General features: G+C 39.8%; 1 protein-coding gene across 1 annotated transcript in view; it reads left to right on the forward strand.

Moving 5' to 3' along the window:
- rock1 (Rho associated coiled-coil containing protein kinase 1) overlaps positions 1-16,677 on the forward strand; it is a 124,452-nt gene that overhangs the window by 89,982 nt on the left and 17,793 nt on the right. The window contains exons 21-28 of the mRNA XM_033019634.1: positions 1,271-1,340; positions 1,707-1,810; positions 2,576-2,741; positions 2,876-2,969; positions 6,314-6,399; positions 6,518-6,706; positions 8,519-8,684; positions 16,534-16,604. Coding sequence (XP_032875525.1) covers positions 1,271-1,340; positions 1,707-1,810; positions 2,576-2,741; positions 2,876-2,969; positions 6,314-6,399; positions 6,518-6,706; positions 8,519-8,684; positions 16,534-16,604 — 946 coding nt within the window. The remainder of the gene's footprint in view (positions 1-1,270; positions 1,341-1,706; positions 1,811-2,575; positions 2,742-2,875; positions 2,970-6,313; positions 6,400-6,517; positions 6,707-8,518; positions 8,685-16,533; positions 16,605-16,677) is intronic.

The following is a 16,677-nucleotide window of genomic DNA, read 5'->3' on the forward strand; positions in this document are numbered from 1 at the left end:
ATCTTATTTGATTGTGCACGCCAGGTTGATTGCATTCGTCGAAACAGGGCGGACCACGTGAAGGTTGCAATTTCTCACCCCCTTAGGCTCCTGTCCCACTTTCACAGTGGTAGCAGCGAGATGAGAGCATGGCCAGAGTAGTGTGGATCTTTTATATTAACTGCCTGTTTGAGAAAGTTCGTACTGTTAATTCCTTTGGTGGGGAAGTCAATATCCGTGATGCACCAGCCGACATCCATCACTTTCTGCAGCCTCCATCATTCATAGGCGTTCATGTCACTGAACCTGACCATGATGCAACCAGTCAGTGTACTCTACTGTTTACCTGCAGAAGTTTGATAGAGTATTCAGTTACTTGCCGAATCTCCTCAAACGTCTGAGGAATAGGAGACACTGGTGATTTTGTGATTGCATCAATGTGTTCGGCTCAGGACAGATCTTCAGAGATTACATCCAGGAGATTGTATTTGTGACTTTCTTGAAATTGGACTGCATTGAGTTAGGGTTTTGGGATTGCAATCCAACTTTTATGGAAAATTAGTTGATGAGCAGTCGGTAACAATATTATGGTAAATATCATTGACGCCGTATGATGGCAACCTCGCCAACAGTCTGTTTTGTTCTTTTGTTTTTAGTCTGTTGTTAAATATATGTTTTAGTGTATCTTTAGTTTTGTATTATGGGGTGGGGAAAACTTTTTTATCTCTCCTCGATGGAAATGCAATTTTTTCCGTATTGTATCTCCGTCCGCACTGCGGCCTAACATCATGGAGCTGGCAGTCCCTTTGCTGGGGATCGACTTCGGGAGCTCCAACCGCAGGAGCTTTGACCTCCCCGATGAGCGGGAGCTTCGATCACCCCTGCTGCGGGAGCTGCGGGAGCTGCGGGAGCTGCGGGAGCTGCGGGAGCTGCGGGAGCTGCGGGAGCTGCGATCGCCCTGGCTGCAGGAGCTTTGATCGCATACTTCGGGAGCTTCGATCGCCCAGACTGCGGATGGTTCGACGGCCCCGACCGTGGGAGAAAAGAAAGGAAGAAAAAAGTTATTGCCTTCCATCACAGTGCGCTGTGGTGGATGTTTATGTTAATGTTTATGTAGCTGTGTGTCTTGTTGCTTTTTTGGTATGACTATGGCAAATCAAATTCTTTGTGTGTTTTTACATACTTGGCTAATAAATTAATTAAAATTACAATTACATTTGCTTGTTTCATCAACTAGTTTGATTTTTAAGATGTCTACAACAATAAGACTGCATTTTTGACTTCTTGACAGGCAGTATCGAGGCAATGAGGGCCAAATGCGGGAACTCCAAGACCAACTTGAGGCAGAGCAGTATTTTTCTGTGAGTGGACATTTTCAATATTTCACAAGTTAACATGGGATACCAGAACAATGCCTAAAATGGAACATTAAAATGATCATTAATAACTATTTTAGCCACAACCTAATCTTCAGATTCAACCCATGGTGGAGGGTAATTTCTCACCCATGGATATCAATAATCTATTTATCCTTGTTTTATTTTTATTTTTTCAAAGCTTGATGGAAGCAGAATTCCAAAGTCTCTCTTCTCCCAGAATAAAAGTTCTGCTGGCTCACGGTTCCCACAATTTTTCCCTGAGGAAAAATGTCATCAAGTTTTAGTCAGTAAATTCTTGCTCGTTATTGCAAAAAGGGGCCCTTATTCCTTTCTTGAATTTGTTCACAGACTCTGTATAAGACTCAAGTTAAAGAGCTTAAAGTGGAAAATGAGGAGAAGAATCGAATGAACAGTGAACTTCAGAGGAAGATGCAGGATGTGATCAGTGAAAGGTAGAAGATTCGATATGATGAACCTATTTTCCAAAGAATTGCATGAATAATGACATTTGAAACGCTCCTCCATTTACAATCCTACATAAAAATTTCTGCGGCTAAATGTTCAAATACGTTTCAACCCATTTTAAAGCATTAGCACTAATACCGGAGAGTAAAGAGAGTGTGACAGATGGTGCGTATTCTGAACCAGGTATGTGATGCCTGCCACATTAGTTGAGCCTTCACAGTGCTACAAATTGACATTAGTCCCCTGGTTTATATACATCCCAATGTTATATTCATAGGTAGACAAAAATGCTGGAGAAACTCAGCGGGTGAGGCAGCATCTATGGAGGGAAGGAATAGGCGACGTTTCGGGTCGAGACCCTTCTTCAGACCCTCCTTCTCTCCATAGATGCTGCTTCACCCGCTGAGTTTCTCAAGCATTTTTGTCTACCTTTGATTTCTCCAGCATCTGCAGTTATTCCACCAATGTTATATTCATGCTCTCTTTCCAAATTGGTCTGTCAATAAATACCAGGCTGAGGTTAGTTTGTTCAAAAGCCATCCTCAGATTTTTGATTATATGCTGAGATTTGTTCAGGAGCCAGAAATTGAGTAATTGCTCGCCTCCAGTAGAATCTCCTTCACCATCTTCATCTCTCAAAATACGATTTCTCTGCTCCGATCAGCCAAAATTGAGTCAATCCTGTTTGCAAGCTCAAATGCCGAATTCTTTGCTACATATGGTGACACCCATTCTCTTTTTTTGTCCACCAGGGATTCATTATCTTCACAAGTGGATCTAACTATAACTAAAGCAGATTCTGAGCAGCTAGCTCGGGCTTTAGAGGAGGATCGATGTTACGAACTTGATCAGGAATTGAAGAAAATAATGGCACGACACAAGCAAGAGCAAATTGAGAAGGACAGTACCATTAGCTTGGTAAACTTGGAAGTTTTACATGTACTAAGAGTGTATAAGTTATCGTATAACTTAAGCCTCGTATTTCAAGCCTTAAGTGATATGCAGCACTGTTATTTTCTGTTGTAAAAATATACGTGTTCCTTTATATTTAGCTAGAGGAATCGAATAGAACCCTAACCAAAGATGTAGGAAATCTATCCAAGGAGAAAGCAGAGTTTGATGAAAAAATGAAGTCACTGAGAGAAGGTATGGAAATCTGACCACATATGAAATAAAATCTCTACTAATAATTAGCTGTTATTATGCTCACTTTGATGATTAATCAATATAATTATACTGTGAGAGGTAGTAGTTTGAATTGTGATGGCTATTCCTTTGTAGGATTGTAGCATTGAGATCTTAGTTTACACACTCGATGACGTTCTCGTGGCATGTTGGAAAGCATGTGTATTAAAACTGATGCCATCTGTCTATTCAGATATCCCAGTGGATTGGCATCAGGCAGGCTTGTCAGGTCATGTTTGCTATGCTCTATTTCAACACATAGTGGTCCTGGTTTTGCTCATCTCTTTCCACTTCCCCGTTTCACAGGAAAATTGATCATACTGTGAATTTTAAATGTCTTGTTAAATTTTGTAATATTATGTAACATCCAACAGTCTGGAAAATGTGCCAGTATGGAACTCAGTGTGCCACATTGTCAGTGTTTTATTGTACAGTTGCTACTCGACCTACGATGGGGTTACGTTGCGATAAACCCATCGTAAATCGAAAATATCTCGTCGAAAATGCGTTTAATACATTGCGATCACGTGACCGGAAGTGCCGTTCTGCTCACTGCCATTGCCGAGTGTTTGCCGATCGTAAAGTCGAAATATCGTAAGTCGAAGCATCGTAAATCAGGGAGCATCTGTATATGCATTTCAGCAAGTGTTTCTGCGGCCCCACAGCCTGCACGTGGTACAATGTCAACTTGGACATACAGTGTATTCCGAAAGTATTCAGACCCATTCACTTTTCCCACATTTTGTTTCATAGCAGCCTTATTCATTAAATTCATTTTTTTAAATCTTCAATCTACACACAATACCCCATAATAAAAAAGCGAAAACAGGTGTTTAGAAATTTTTGCAAAGTAATTAAAAAGAAATAACTGAAATATCACAAGTATTCAGATCCTTTAATCAGTACTTTGTTGAGGCACCTTTGGCAGCGATTACAGCCTCAAGTCTTCTTGGGTATGACACTACAAGCTTGGCACACCTGTATTTGGTAATTTCTCCCATTCCTCTCTGCAAATCCTCTCAAGTTCTGTCAGGTTGGATGGGTCGCATTGATGCACAGCTATTTTCAGTTCCCTCCAGAGATGTTCGATCGGGTTCAAGTCCGGGCTCTGGCTGGGCCACACAAGGACATTCACAGACTTGTCACAAAGCCACTCCTGCGTTGTAATGGCTGTGTGCTGAGGGTCGTTGTCCTGTTGGAAGGTGAACCTCCGCCCCAGTCTGAGGTCCAGAACGCTGTGGAGCAGGTTTTCACCAAGGATCTCTCTGTACTTTGCTCCGTTCATCTTTCCCTCAATCCTGACTAGTCTCCCAGTTCCTGCCGCTGAAAAACAGCCCCACAGCATGATGCTGCCACCACCATGCTTCACCGTACATATGGTATTGGCCAGGTGATGAGCGGTGCCTGGTTTTCTCCAGACGTGACGCTTGGCATTCAGGCCAAAGAGTTCAATCTTGGTTCACCAGACCAGAGAATCTTGATTCTCATGGTCTGAGAGTCCTTTAGGTGCCTTATGGCAAACTCCAAGCAGGCTGTCATGTGGCTTTTACGAGCAGTGGCTTCCATCTGGCCACTCTACCATAAAGGCTTGATTGGTGGAGTGCTGCAGATATAGTTGTCCTTCTGGAAGGTTCTCCCATCTCCACTGAGGAAGTCTGGAGCTCTGTCAGAGTGACCATCGGGTTCTTGGTCACCTCCCTGACCAAGGCCCTTCTCCCCCGATTGCTAAGTTTGGCCGGGCGGCCAGCTCTATGAAGAGTCTTGGTGGTCCCAAAGTTCTTCCATTTAAGAATGACAAAGGTCACTGTGCTCTTCGGGACCTGCAATGCTGCAGAAATTGTTTTTACTCTTTCCCAGATCTGTGTCTCGACACAATCCTGTCTCGGAGGTCTACGGACAATTCCTTCATCTTCATGGCTTGGTTTTTGCTCTGACATGCACTGTTAACTGTGGGACCTTATATAGACAGGTGTGTGCCTTTCCAAATCATGTCCAATCAATTTAATTTACCACTGGTGGACTCCAATCAAGTTGTAGAAATATCTCCAGCATCATCAATGGAAACAGAATGAATCTAAGCTCAATTTTGAGTGTAATAGCAAAGGGTCTGAATACTTAAGTAAATGTGATATTTCAGTTATTTATTTTTAATTACTTAGCAAAAAATTCTAAACACCTGTTTTTGCTTCTTCATTCTGGGGTATTGTGTGTAGATTGATGATTTTAAAAAAATGAATTTAATCCATTTTAAAATAAGGCTGTAACGTAACAAAATGTGAAAAACGTGAAGGGGTCTGAATACTTTCTGAATGCACTGTAATTATTATGAAGGGTCTCAACGCAAAACATCACCTATTCCTTTTCTCCAGAGATGCTGTCTGACCCGTTGAGTTACTCCAGCCTTTTGTGTCTATCTTAAGTGTTATCCACATTGATGAGCTACTAAAAGTAACCATACAATAGATAGACACAAAATGCTGGAGTAACTTAGCGGGACAGGCAGCATCTCTGGAGAGAAGGAATGGGTGATGGACCTTTTGGGTCTTGTTCTTCTTTCTTCTTTCACTTTTAGGGTCTGACCATATGTAATATAATTTTATATTGAAGAAATACTGTCAAAAGGAATAATACAAATTACTTTAAAATTGCTTTTATAGAATCAAATGCTTGAAAAATTAAAGTTTAATTATAAAAATAATATTTACACCTTTTTACCTTAATGTACATTATTTAAATTCTCTAATTATTGAGTCCATATTATTACTATTATAAATATGTAAAATGACATAGTTTTGCAGTACAATATTTCATTTTGAGAATTCCGTTGGTTAATAAATGAAAGTCAACAAGTGTCAATGACATTTTATTTATTTACATCTTCCTTTGACTGAATGACTTGCACTAGTCTCCATGTTAATGTTCACAACTGTGCACACAGTTTGCTTCCAGGTCTTCTGGAGAACCAATAATGTTTGTCAGGATAAACAGCAGGCTGGCCATTACATCATTTACTCTCTGCCTTCCTCCTGTGGTAAAAATATGTGCTGTTTCCACAACTGTGGCATGGTTGTAGCATTAGTCCAGATTAGGAACAGTCTTGTCTACTAATTTGAGGATGAATCGAGGGGAAGTATCCATCTGGTTTAAAAAAACTCTGGTCTTTTTGAGGAAAATATGAGATGTGCTCAGAATTTGTGCTCAAAGCTTCTAGAATTAGGATGATAGCTTGATAAAACTGTGAGCTATTGTCCAAAATTGTCATCAACATTAAGAATTTACGCTATTTGGAATAAATATTTTTTCAGATTTACAGAAGAAGACGGAAGAAGAATTAAACATGAAAACTACTTATGAAAAAACAATTAACCAAGAACGTACACTGAAAACACAAGTAGGTTTTATAAAATGCTTTCCAAACCATAACTAATCCCTTTCTAATAAACCTTCTAATAGTTTGTACTGATAATGTCGTAGGTATATTTAAATTTACAATTGCTTGCATCCATTAGGCTGTTAATAAACTTGCTGAAATTATGAACCGGAAGGATATAAAAGTGGATCGTAAGAAAGTAAATACAGCAGATTTCCGAAGAAAAGAAAAGGAAAATAAAAAATTGCAACTGGAATTGAACCAGGAGAGAGAGAAATACAGTCAAATGGTTGTGAAGTATCAGAAGGATTTAAATGAAATGCAAGCGGTAAGACTAACAATTATTTTGAAATGGATACTACATGTCTGCTTGGGCTTAACATTTAAAACATAACCTGGACCTATCCTAATCATGATGGAATAGGATCTGGCTCAACCATGGAAATCTAAGTCCAAAGGCTTACAATTTTTTTTCCCCCATACCCAACTCAACCTGATTACCATTGGACATATAACAAAAACAAGCATGTTATGGATCTTTTTGAAGATGTTACACCAAAATGGAGGGCATATTAAGGAAACCATCCCAAACCTGCAAGAGTGGGCTGCCCAGCTCGATCCATTCCAACCTGAAACTTCTATTAGATGTAGATCTGACCCAGCCATGTCCATTTGGGCTCGGGTCAGGTAACCAGGTGTGAGTAGAAACATAATCTATTGCACAGTCAGACTGACATATGTCTAAATACGTCTCATAAATATACATAGAAGCCTTCTATTTATACACTTTTCACCACAACTTTGTTTCAACTGGTTATGGTGTGATAATGCAGCATGGCACATTTGATTCAGCAGTTTTCTTTTTTTTTAAATATTTTTATTAGAAGTAGTGTACAATAATATAAGACATGAATAACATATTACATTTAATGTACAACTTCTTATTTTAAATTTAATAGTAAAAAATAAGTGAGAAAAGCAAGAAATAGAGAGAGAGAGAGAGAGAGAGAGAGAGAGAGAGAATAAGGCCGTATAGCCCAAAAGAGAAAACAAGGTGATGTGAAATAAGAAAAAAAAAGAATAGAGAAGAAAAAAAGAGAATTTGAAAGGGATATACCTACTTCGTATCCTTACCCAACCTTCACCCGGTTCTGAAACAATTAATTTCGAAGGTTGTGTTGCACCACATGCTTGTAATAAGGATTCAGCAGTTTTCATTGGGAACATGAACAAAATAGTTTTATAGTAAAAATTAAATTGCCTGAAGTACGTCCATATCCAAGTATCAGTCCAAATACTTTTTAAACATTGTATTTATATCTGCTTGTACCAAACTTCCAACAAGCTTGTTCCAGATATTCATTCACTTTAAACCTGTGCCATCTAATTCTGGACTCCACTGCCATAAACACTTCCAACTAAACCCCTCTCTGCCCCTCAATTTTATAAATCGACCTCCTTTGTTCCAGTAAGAATAAAACCAGCCTATCCAATCTCCTTGTAATTCCATGCAACATCCTGGTGAATTTATTTTGCATCTTCTCCACTGCCAGCACATCCTTCCTACCCCTATCTCCTATCATGTCTGCCTCCACCACTCCCCCTGCTGATGTGTTCCAGGCACCCACCACTCTGTGTTCCAGAAAAACTTGCTATGTCCATCTCCTTTAAAGTTTCCTCCTCTTTATAGCTATACCCTCAAGTCTTTGCTATTTCCACCATGTGAAAAAGGTTCGAATTGCCTATCTCTCACATTGCTATACACCTATCAGGTCTCTCCGCAACCAACGGGATTCCAGAGAAAACAATCCAAGTTTCTCCAAGCTCTCCTCATGGATAATACGGTCCAATCCAGCCAGCATTATGGTAAATCCCTTTTGCATCCTTCTAAGGTTTCCACAACCTTCCTGTAATGTAACAACAGGTAATACTCCCAGTGTGGCCTAACCAAAGTTTAATAAAGTTACATTATGACATCATGACTCTTGTGTTCAATGCCATGTCCAATTAAGGCAAGCACACATAGGACTCCTTTACCTCTCTAATAACCACTTGCCAGACTGCAACTTGAATGTTTGTTACCATCCCGACATACTGTTTCATTTCCTTTCATTTTGACTACTTTCTTTGAATATTACAGCAATTTGTAGAGGAATGTAACCTTCGCGCAGAGCTCCAAATGCATCTGGCTAGTAAGGACAGCGATGTTGAACAGCTTCGTTCTAAACTTCAAGATCTTCAGCTTCGTATGGATACTACCAGTGTAGCCAACTTGCAGTCTGAAGATTCTGATGGAAGTGTTGCTGGTAAGATTAACTAAAACTTAACCAGTTTGTTTTTGGACAATGTCCTTTGTCTAGGAATTAAAAAAAAAAAACATTTTAACGTTATTATAGTGTCATACAGCACAGAAACGGGCCCTTCGGCCCAACTTACCCATGCTGACCAAGATCTGCACTAGATCTACCTGCCTGCATTTGGCCATTAACCCACGAAACCTTTGCCCCTAAACCTGCCTAATATATTTGAAATGTTGTTATAGTACCTGCCTCAAATACCACCTCCGGCAGCTTGTTCTATATACCCACCACCCCCTGTGTGAAAAGGGTGCGCTTTAGGTTTCTATTATCAACCTATGTGCTCTGGTTCTTGACTTCCCCTACTCTGGGTAAAAACATGTACATTCACCCTCTCTATTCCCCTCATGGTCTTGTACACTTTTATAAGATAACCCCTCATTTTTCTGCACACCATGAAGTAAAGTTATTTGATACATCTAAGGAACTGAGTGATAGTTTAGCAGGCATGGGGAAAAAACAGATTATTTTGTAAGAAATGTTCTTCTCTCTCCCCTGGTGGTTTGATTTTACTCTGCACTTGCAAACTTCACATTTTTGTGTTGTGCAGTTATATTCTAGAAGATTCAATTGCAGTGAACTTGTTTTTGTCCAAGATGATTCTCATGCATAGATATGTGGAGGCAATCAGCATGTGCAATGTATCAAACAAAATTATTTTGACATAATTTAGGCATATCTTTGCCACATGTGAAGCATCTGCACTATCCTTAAACCAAATCACCTCTTTAGTGTTGAGAACTGTTTGGTGTTAGTCAAAGTGTCCATTCCAATTTGAAGTTTGGCTATGACATATGGATTGTGCATATTCTTACAGGTCGGTTATGCTTTTAACGTTTCATTGTTAATGAATTTGGCCAAGCCATTTCCCAACCCAAATCCACAGCTCAACAAACTTTGTCAATTATTTCTTCTTCCCACAATGGCGGGATAGAAGATTGTTTTCTGTTTCCACACTCAGGCCTTACTCTGCCACACATGAACTGTGACCTTTATGATAGACTGCACAAACTCGGATGAACCCCCATGTAACAGCCTTTCAAATTTAAGCTCCAAATATTTCTAGGCAGATTCTTCTGTGCTGTTAATCCTTCGTTAAGTAGCTGAACTGACCGACTTCAGAGAAGGTGAAATAGTAATTCTGCACCCAATTATAGACAGAAGCCTCCTATCCTTTTGTCCCTGGTCACAATTTCAGTTGCCCCAAGGAAAAAAAAGAATAATTTGTTCCTTTGTTACAGTATCTAAAATGTAATGTTTACACAACCTGAATGGCATCCAAGAGAAAATATTAGCTTTAAATTAGCATTTGTGGTCATCTCTGAAACCAAAAAGCCGACTGTGTAAGTGGAAGGACACATAATGGCACATAACGGAGTATATTTTTGAATTTCTGACGCGTGGTTTGCTCAAAATGATGGGGGCTTTAAGCTGTGGCTCACTGTGCCATATTTGACCATAATTTGCATAGGTAATTCTGTACATTTACAATGAAAATCATTGGTTCTAAAGCAATAATACGTCATTGTACATCTTAGTACTGACATCCACCCATATGGGTACTGAGCTGCAAATGTTCTTCATTACCAGATTTAGCATTCATCAAAATCATATTTTTTGTTAAGGAACAGAAATTAGTTTGGTACTGTGGCATAGTTTAAAAACAAATCACACTATATTCAAGATAAGTATTTTATGGACATGTCTTTTATTCTTTGTGCCTAGTTGAGTGGTCCTTTTACAACTCATGTCTTACCTTTCTCCAGTAAGTAATTGAAAGGCTTGTTCTTTTGCACTTTCTGCTTGCTAACTGGCATTTGAAATCTGACTCCATCTGTACTGGATTAAATTGCTTTGTGATGTTTAAGAGACAGCATTCTTTATATCTCTATATATAGATGAATTGCAAGATTAGTCAAGAGAATGGTTTATCATTTTAATTTTGCAATTTAAACTGCTATTGATTAGTGCTTAATTTTCCATAATATTAAAATCAATAATAGGTTAGAGTAGGCCCGTTATAAAGTGAGGATTTAGAATCTGAGTGCTCAAAGGATTAAAGATTTTTAGCTGTTTCATTGTACATAATAAAATTATTTACATTTTATACGAAACAAACAAAATTGGAATTTAAACACCTTACAATCAAATTTTTGAATTGTGTATTTTTGATTCGGGCACAAAGTTTTCAGATCATATTGTAGAAAGGATACTGTCTTCTAAACTATTAAAATGCCAGATTTTAAGAATGTATGAAAATCAAATGTGGCTTGGCATGTTTTCCGCTTTCTGAACTACAGTGGTTGCTTTACCTCTTTGGCGGTAGTTTGTTCTTATGACTTTAATACCCTTCAAGCAGCAAAGCTGTGCCTTACAGCACTATAAACCCTGTTTCGATTCGGATCTTGGGTGCTCTCTGTATGGAGTTTGCACATTCTCCCTGTTACCACATGGGCATCCTCCCTGTTACCACATGGGCATCCTCCCACAAAAAATATGCTACATTTATTGCGTGTAAGTATACTGAAGCTTGGTGACCTTCTGTTTACCACTTGCATGCTGGCCCATGGAGATAATACATTTCACAAGAAGGATTATCCGGGCCTATCTCACAGTCTCATGTCCCCCCTCCAAAGCACCCTTTTGAAATGAAATTCCATGCCCAACATTTAGACTTAAATCTACAATTTCCTTCAAATAAAGGTTAGAAGGAAACAGCCATAATATTCCATGCCGCAAAAATGTTTGTTCCCTTATCACTGATTCCAAGCTCATTCAACCCTATTTGTTGAATGAGTACTGTATGGTATCTTTTTACCCGTAGCTTATTGTCTACATTCACTCTATAAGTTGCTTACATCCATCCATACTTCAGTTTTATTTCTTGCTAATAGTTTCATTTTTTGCTAGAGTTATATGCAGATTAATTGGTTTCCGCGTTATTGCAACAGACTTCTTTATCGTCTTTATCGTGTTCTAGAAACTTGAGGTCATTTCAAAGTTATGCTGAATTATTAATTCTAAACACGGTATTACTCTTGCATCATTTCGAAGCATGCTGGCCTACATTGTCTTCTGAAACAGCAGCCTTTAAAATGGTTAAAAGTCTTTTCACGGTCTCAAAATTCCCTTGTCTATATCCTTGTTTAGCTCAACAACTTTTCAAGAATTCTGCCACTCTCCAACTGGGGTTTTTCTCGAACCTTTACTTTGTTTTCCTTGCCATTTGGAATTGTGGCTTAAACTGATTAATACCCAAGCTCTGGAAATTCCTCACTGACCGATTGTTTTAAGGTCCTCTTTAAAACCTGTGACTGTGGATTTCCATCAGGTGCTCTGGTTTCCTCACACATCCTAAAGAGATGTAGGTTTGTCAGTTGGCTACTGTAAAAATTGCCCTCAAGTGTGTAGGGAGTGGATAAGAAAGTGGAAGAACATAGAACAAGTCAGCATGGAGTCTGGCTGAAGGGCCTGTTTCCATGCTGTATCTCTAAACTAAATTAATCTGTATATGTAACAAAAAAAACGTATTATAAAATATATTCGTACCATGCTTGGTACTAAACCACATCAGATTTATCGAGTCTTAGTGTCATACAACACGGAAACAGGCCCTTTGGCCCAAATCCATGCCAGATACCCCATCTAAGCTACTCCCATTTGCCTGTGTTTGGTCCATATCCCTCTCAACCTTCCCCATCCATGTAACATTTTCATTATGGTACTCTTGGCCCTGCAGTTCAAACTTTCAGGTGTACGTTCCACTGCACTTGGGTACTGGCAGAAGGGAAAGACATTCACTCAGGCTCTCCTTTGTTCTGGGAACCAGGCATGATTTGTTGCCACCTGCCGATTCTCTGGCAGCACTGAAAACAACGATCATTTCACTCACAACTTGATGCAGAATGAATCAGAATTGGCAAAGGGTGCTTGAGAGCCGATGTTGGATAGGCTAGGGCACGTACTACAGCTGCTCAGTGCCAAGGTTTGGGGCTCATGGTTGCTCTCTGGCTTGCATGATGAATGTGGGCCACTTGTGAGGCTAACAGTGGCTGCTTTCATGTGCTGAGAAATTGCATGGATTCTGCATTCTCTCTCATTGCCTCCTTGTTGGATGTCATGGAAGTTGCCCTTCTCTGCCTTTCTTTGATGTTTGGCTGCAAAGCTCCACCCAACACACAAATTTCTCTGGTAATATGTTGAATGGTGGTCACCAGCTATAGAGCTGGTTGTCACAGAGGCATCTCTGTGTGGGGGAAACCATGCCCCTAGCAAAGAGATGGAGAGGTAGCAGCTTTCATCACATGGATGGGAAAGACGATAGCATTGGGATGATCTGTCAATATGTAGGTCTATTGCTGCCACTTTTCAGCAATGCCTGAACTCATTGTACTGCATCCCTGAGTGCTGCATTTGGCTCCAGCCTACTCAAAATCAGCACCTACTCACAATTATCAGCGCATTGTCTTGGTGGTTCATTCCACATCAGCCTTGCAGCAATTAGACCACTGTAACCATTTCATTGCAGTGGCTGACTGAACCAGTTTCAGTGGCAGGCAGCATTTGTGAAGGTAGACATTGGGAGCTGATACAGCAGCCTGTCAATAGTGCATCTTTCTGTGTGAAGGTACACATTGGGAGCTGACACAGCAGGTTGTCAGTAATGCATCTTCCTGAATAACCTCCTTCAACATCAATTCCACTGTGTGCTTATTTCTGGGAAAACACCCTGAGTTTTATCAGAGATATAAACTAAGTATTGATTTCTTTTGCACAGTAATATGAAAACCCAACACTTCACATTTATCTGAATTAAACTCCATCTGCCATCCCTCAGCCCAGTTGCTCAAGATCTCGTTGCAAGTGTAGATAACCTTGTTCACCACTGTACCACCAATTTCAGTGCCATCCACAAACATGCATGCCATCTCTATGCATATCCAAATCGTTAATATAAATAATGAACAACAGTGGACACAACACTAATTCCGTGGTTTACAGTGCTCTCTGTATTGTTTGGGACAAGGACCCATCATTTATTTATTTGCGCCTCTACTCCACAATTTGAGATTTGTGATTGGAAAAAAATCACATGTTAAAGAGCACATTGTCAGATTTTATTAAAGGGTATTTTTATATATTTCGGTTTCACCATGTAGAAATTACAGCTGTGTTTATACATAGTTCTCCCATTTCAGGGCATCATAATGTTTGGGACGTGGCTTCACAGGTGTTTGTAATTGCTCAGGTGTTTAAATGCCTCCTTAATGCCAGTATAAGAGAGCTCTCAGCGCCTAGTCTTTCCTCCAGTCTTTCCATCAACTTTTGAAACTTTTATTGCTGTTTACCACCACGAGGACCAAAGATGTGCCAATGAAAGTCAAAGAAGCCATTATGAGACTGAGAAACAAGAATAAAACTGTTAGAGGCATCAGCCAAACCTTAGGCTTACCAAAATCAACTGTTTGGAACATCATTAAGAAGAAAGAGAGCACTGGTGAGCTCACTAATCGCAATGGAACTGTCAGGCCAAGGAAGACCTCCACAGCTGATGACGGAAGAATACTCTATAATAAAGAAAAATCCCCAAACACCTGTCCGACAGATCAGAAACACTCTTCAGGAGTCAGGTGTGGATTTGTCAATGACCACTGTCCGCAGAAGACTTCATGAACAGAAATACAGAGGCTACACTGCAAGATGCAAACCACTGGTTCGCCACAAAAATAGGATGGCCAGGTTACAGTTTGCCAAGAAGTACTTACAAGAGGAACCACAGTTCGGTAAAAAGGTCTTGTGGACAGATGACACGAAGATTAACATATCAGAGTGATGGCAAGAGCAAAGTATGGAGAAGAGAAGGAACTGTCCAAGATCCAAAGCATACTACCTCATCTGTGAAACACGGTGGTGGGGGCGTTATGGCCTGGGCATGTATGGCTGCTGAAGGTACTGGCTCACTTATCATCATTGATGATACAACTGCTGATGGTAGTAGCTTAATGAATTCTGAAGTGAAAAGACACATCCTATCTGCTCAAATTCAAACAAATGCCTCAAAACTCATTAGCCGGCGGTTCATTCTACAGCAAGACAATGATCCCAAACATACTGCTAAAGCAACAAAGAAGTTTTTCAAAACTAAAAAATGGACAATTCTTGAGTGGCCAAGTCAATCACCTGATCTGACCCCAATTGAGCATGCCTTTTATATGCTGAAGAGAAAACTGAAGGGGACTAGCCCCCAAAACAAAATAAGCTAAAGATGGCTGCAATACAGGCCTGGCAGAGCATCACCAGAGAAGACACCCAGCAACTGGTGATGGCCATGAATCGCAGACTTCAAGCAGTCATTGCATGCAAAGGATATGCAACAAAATACTAAACATCACTACTTTCATTTACATGACATTGCTGTGTCCCAAACATTATGGTGCCCTGAAATGGGGGGACTATGTATAAACACTGCTGTAATTTCTACATGGTGAAACTAAAATGTGTAAAAATGGCCTTTGTTAAAATCTGACAATGTGCACTTCAACCACATGTGATTTTTTTTCTATTACAAATCTCAAATTGTGCAGTACAGGGGCAAATAAATAAATGACGGGTTTGTGTCCCAAACATTATGGAGGGCACTGTACCACTTGTAACAGACCTTGGGTCTGAGAAACTGGTTTGAGGTTATACAGGAAAAATAGGTGTGAAATTATTGAATATTTCCACAGTTCTTCAGATTTGTGGTTATTTGAATGGTAATAGTATGGAAGGAGGATGAGCTGGATGCTCATTTCCTCCACCTACATACATGCACTATGTCACATTTGGAACATGTATGTAGTTTGACTAATATCAATGTTCTTTTCTCATATTTTATAACAAATGTTAACATGCCAAGAATTTGATAATCTAATTATATTATTGGAGTAATAATTCTGGCCTAATAATCTGCTAAACAGGAGGTAGTATTTCATCACAGCAGCTATTTCTGTGGGATTAGGAGATTTATATATATTTTTTGTTGGCCTAGGTCAGGGAACTCTACAGATTTGCTAAGCAATAGCCAGGATACACAGAATCATATCTTTCACACCAAATAAGGGCAGCAACTGTGGCACAACGATAGAGTTGCTGCCTTACAGCGCTTGCAGCACCGGAAACCCGGGTTCGATCTCGACTACGGGTGTTGTCTATACGGACTTTGTACTCTCTCCCTGTGACTGCATGGGTTTTCTCTGAGATCTTTGGTTTCCTTCACAGACGTACAGGTATGTAGGTTAATTGGCTTGGTGTACGTGTAAATTGGCCCTAGTGTGTGTAGTAGGATAGTGTCAATGTGCGGGGATCACTGGTCGGTGCGGACTCAGTGGGCGAAGGGCCTGTTTCCGCGCTGTATCTCCAAACGAAACTAAATCTTAGACTCCTCCATTTCAATCCCTGCCTATGTCCTATTCTAGGAGAGACTCGCCAGAACTTAAAAAAGACTTACAGTCAAGAGTAGTGTGTTCAGGTATTGACTCCAGACCATGAAGTTTTTTACATGAGGTCAAACATGGGTTTGCACCCTCCTGCTAATCAACATCTACTGTTCTTCCATAACTAATGAATAAGTATACCTGTACATTGAGTACCAATGGGAAGAATCTTCTGAGGGTAAGACAAGAACAATATAATTTGGGCTGGGTTATCACCAAAACTGACTTGTTCTGTATGTGTCTGGACCGTTTATAGTGATTTATTTCCTAGTGTATCACAATTTATGTTCAAAACTTTTAACTCTCTATTTCTTCAAATTTAGAAACCAGGATGGAGGGATGGTTATCGATACCAAACCGGGTAAACATAAAGCGTTATGGATGGAAAAAGCAGGTAATGAACCATTGTCTACAACTACATTGTTTGTAATATATATACTTTGGTCAAACATGGGGATGGTTTGTTT

Source organism: Amblyraja radiata, chromosome 4, assembly GCF_010909765.2.
Source record: "Amblyraja radiata isolate CabotCenter1 chromosome 4, sAmbRad1.1.pri, whole genome shotgun sequence".
Lineage (NCBI taxonomy): Eukaryota > Metazoa > Chordata > Chondrichthyes > Rajiformes > Rajidae > Amblyraja > Amblyraja radiata.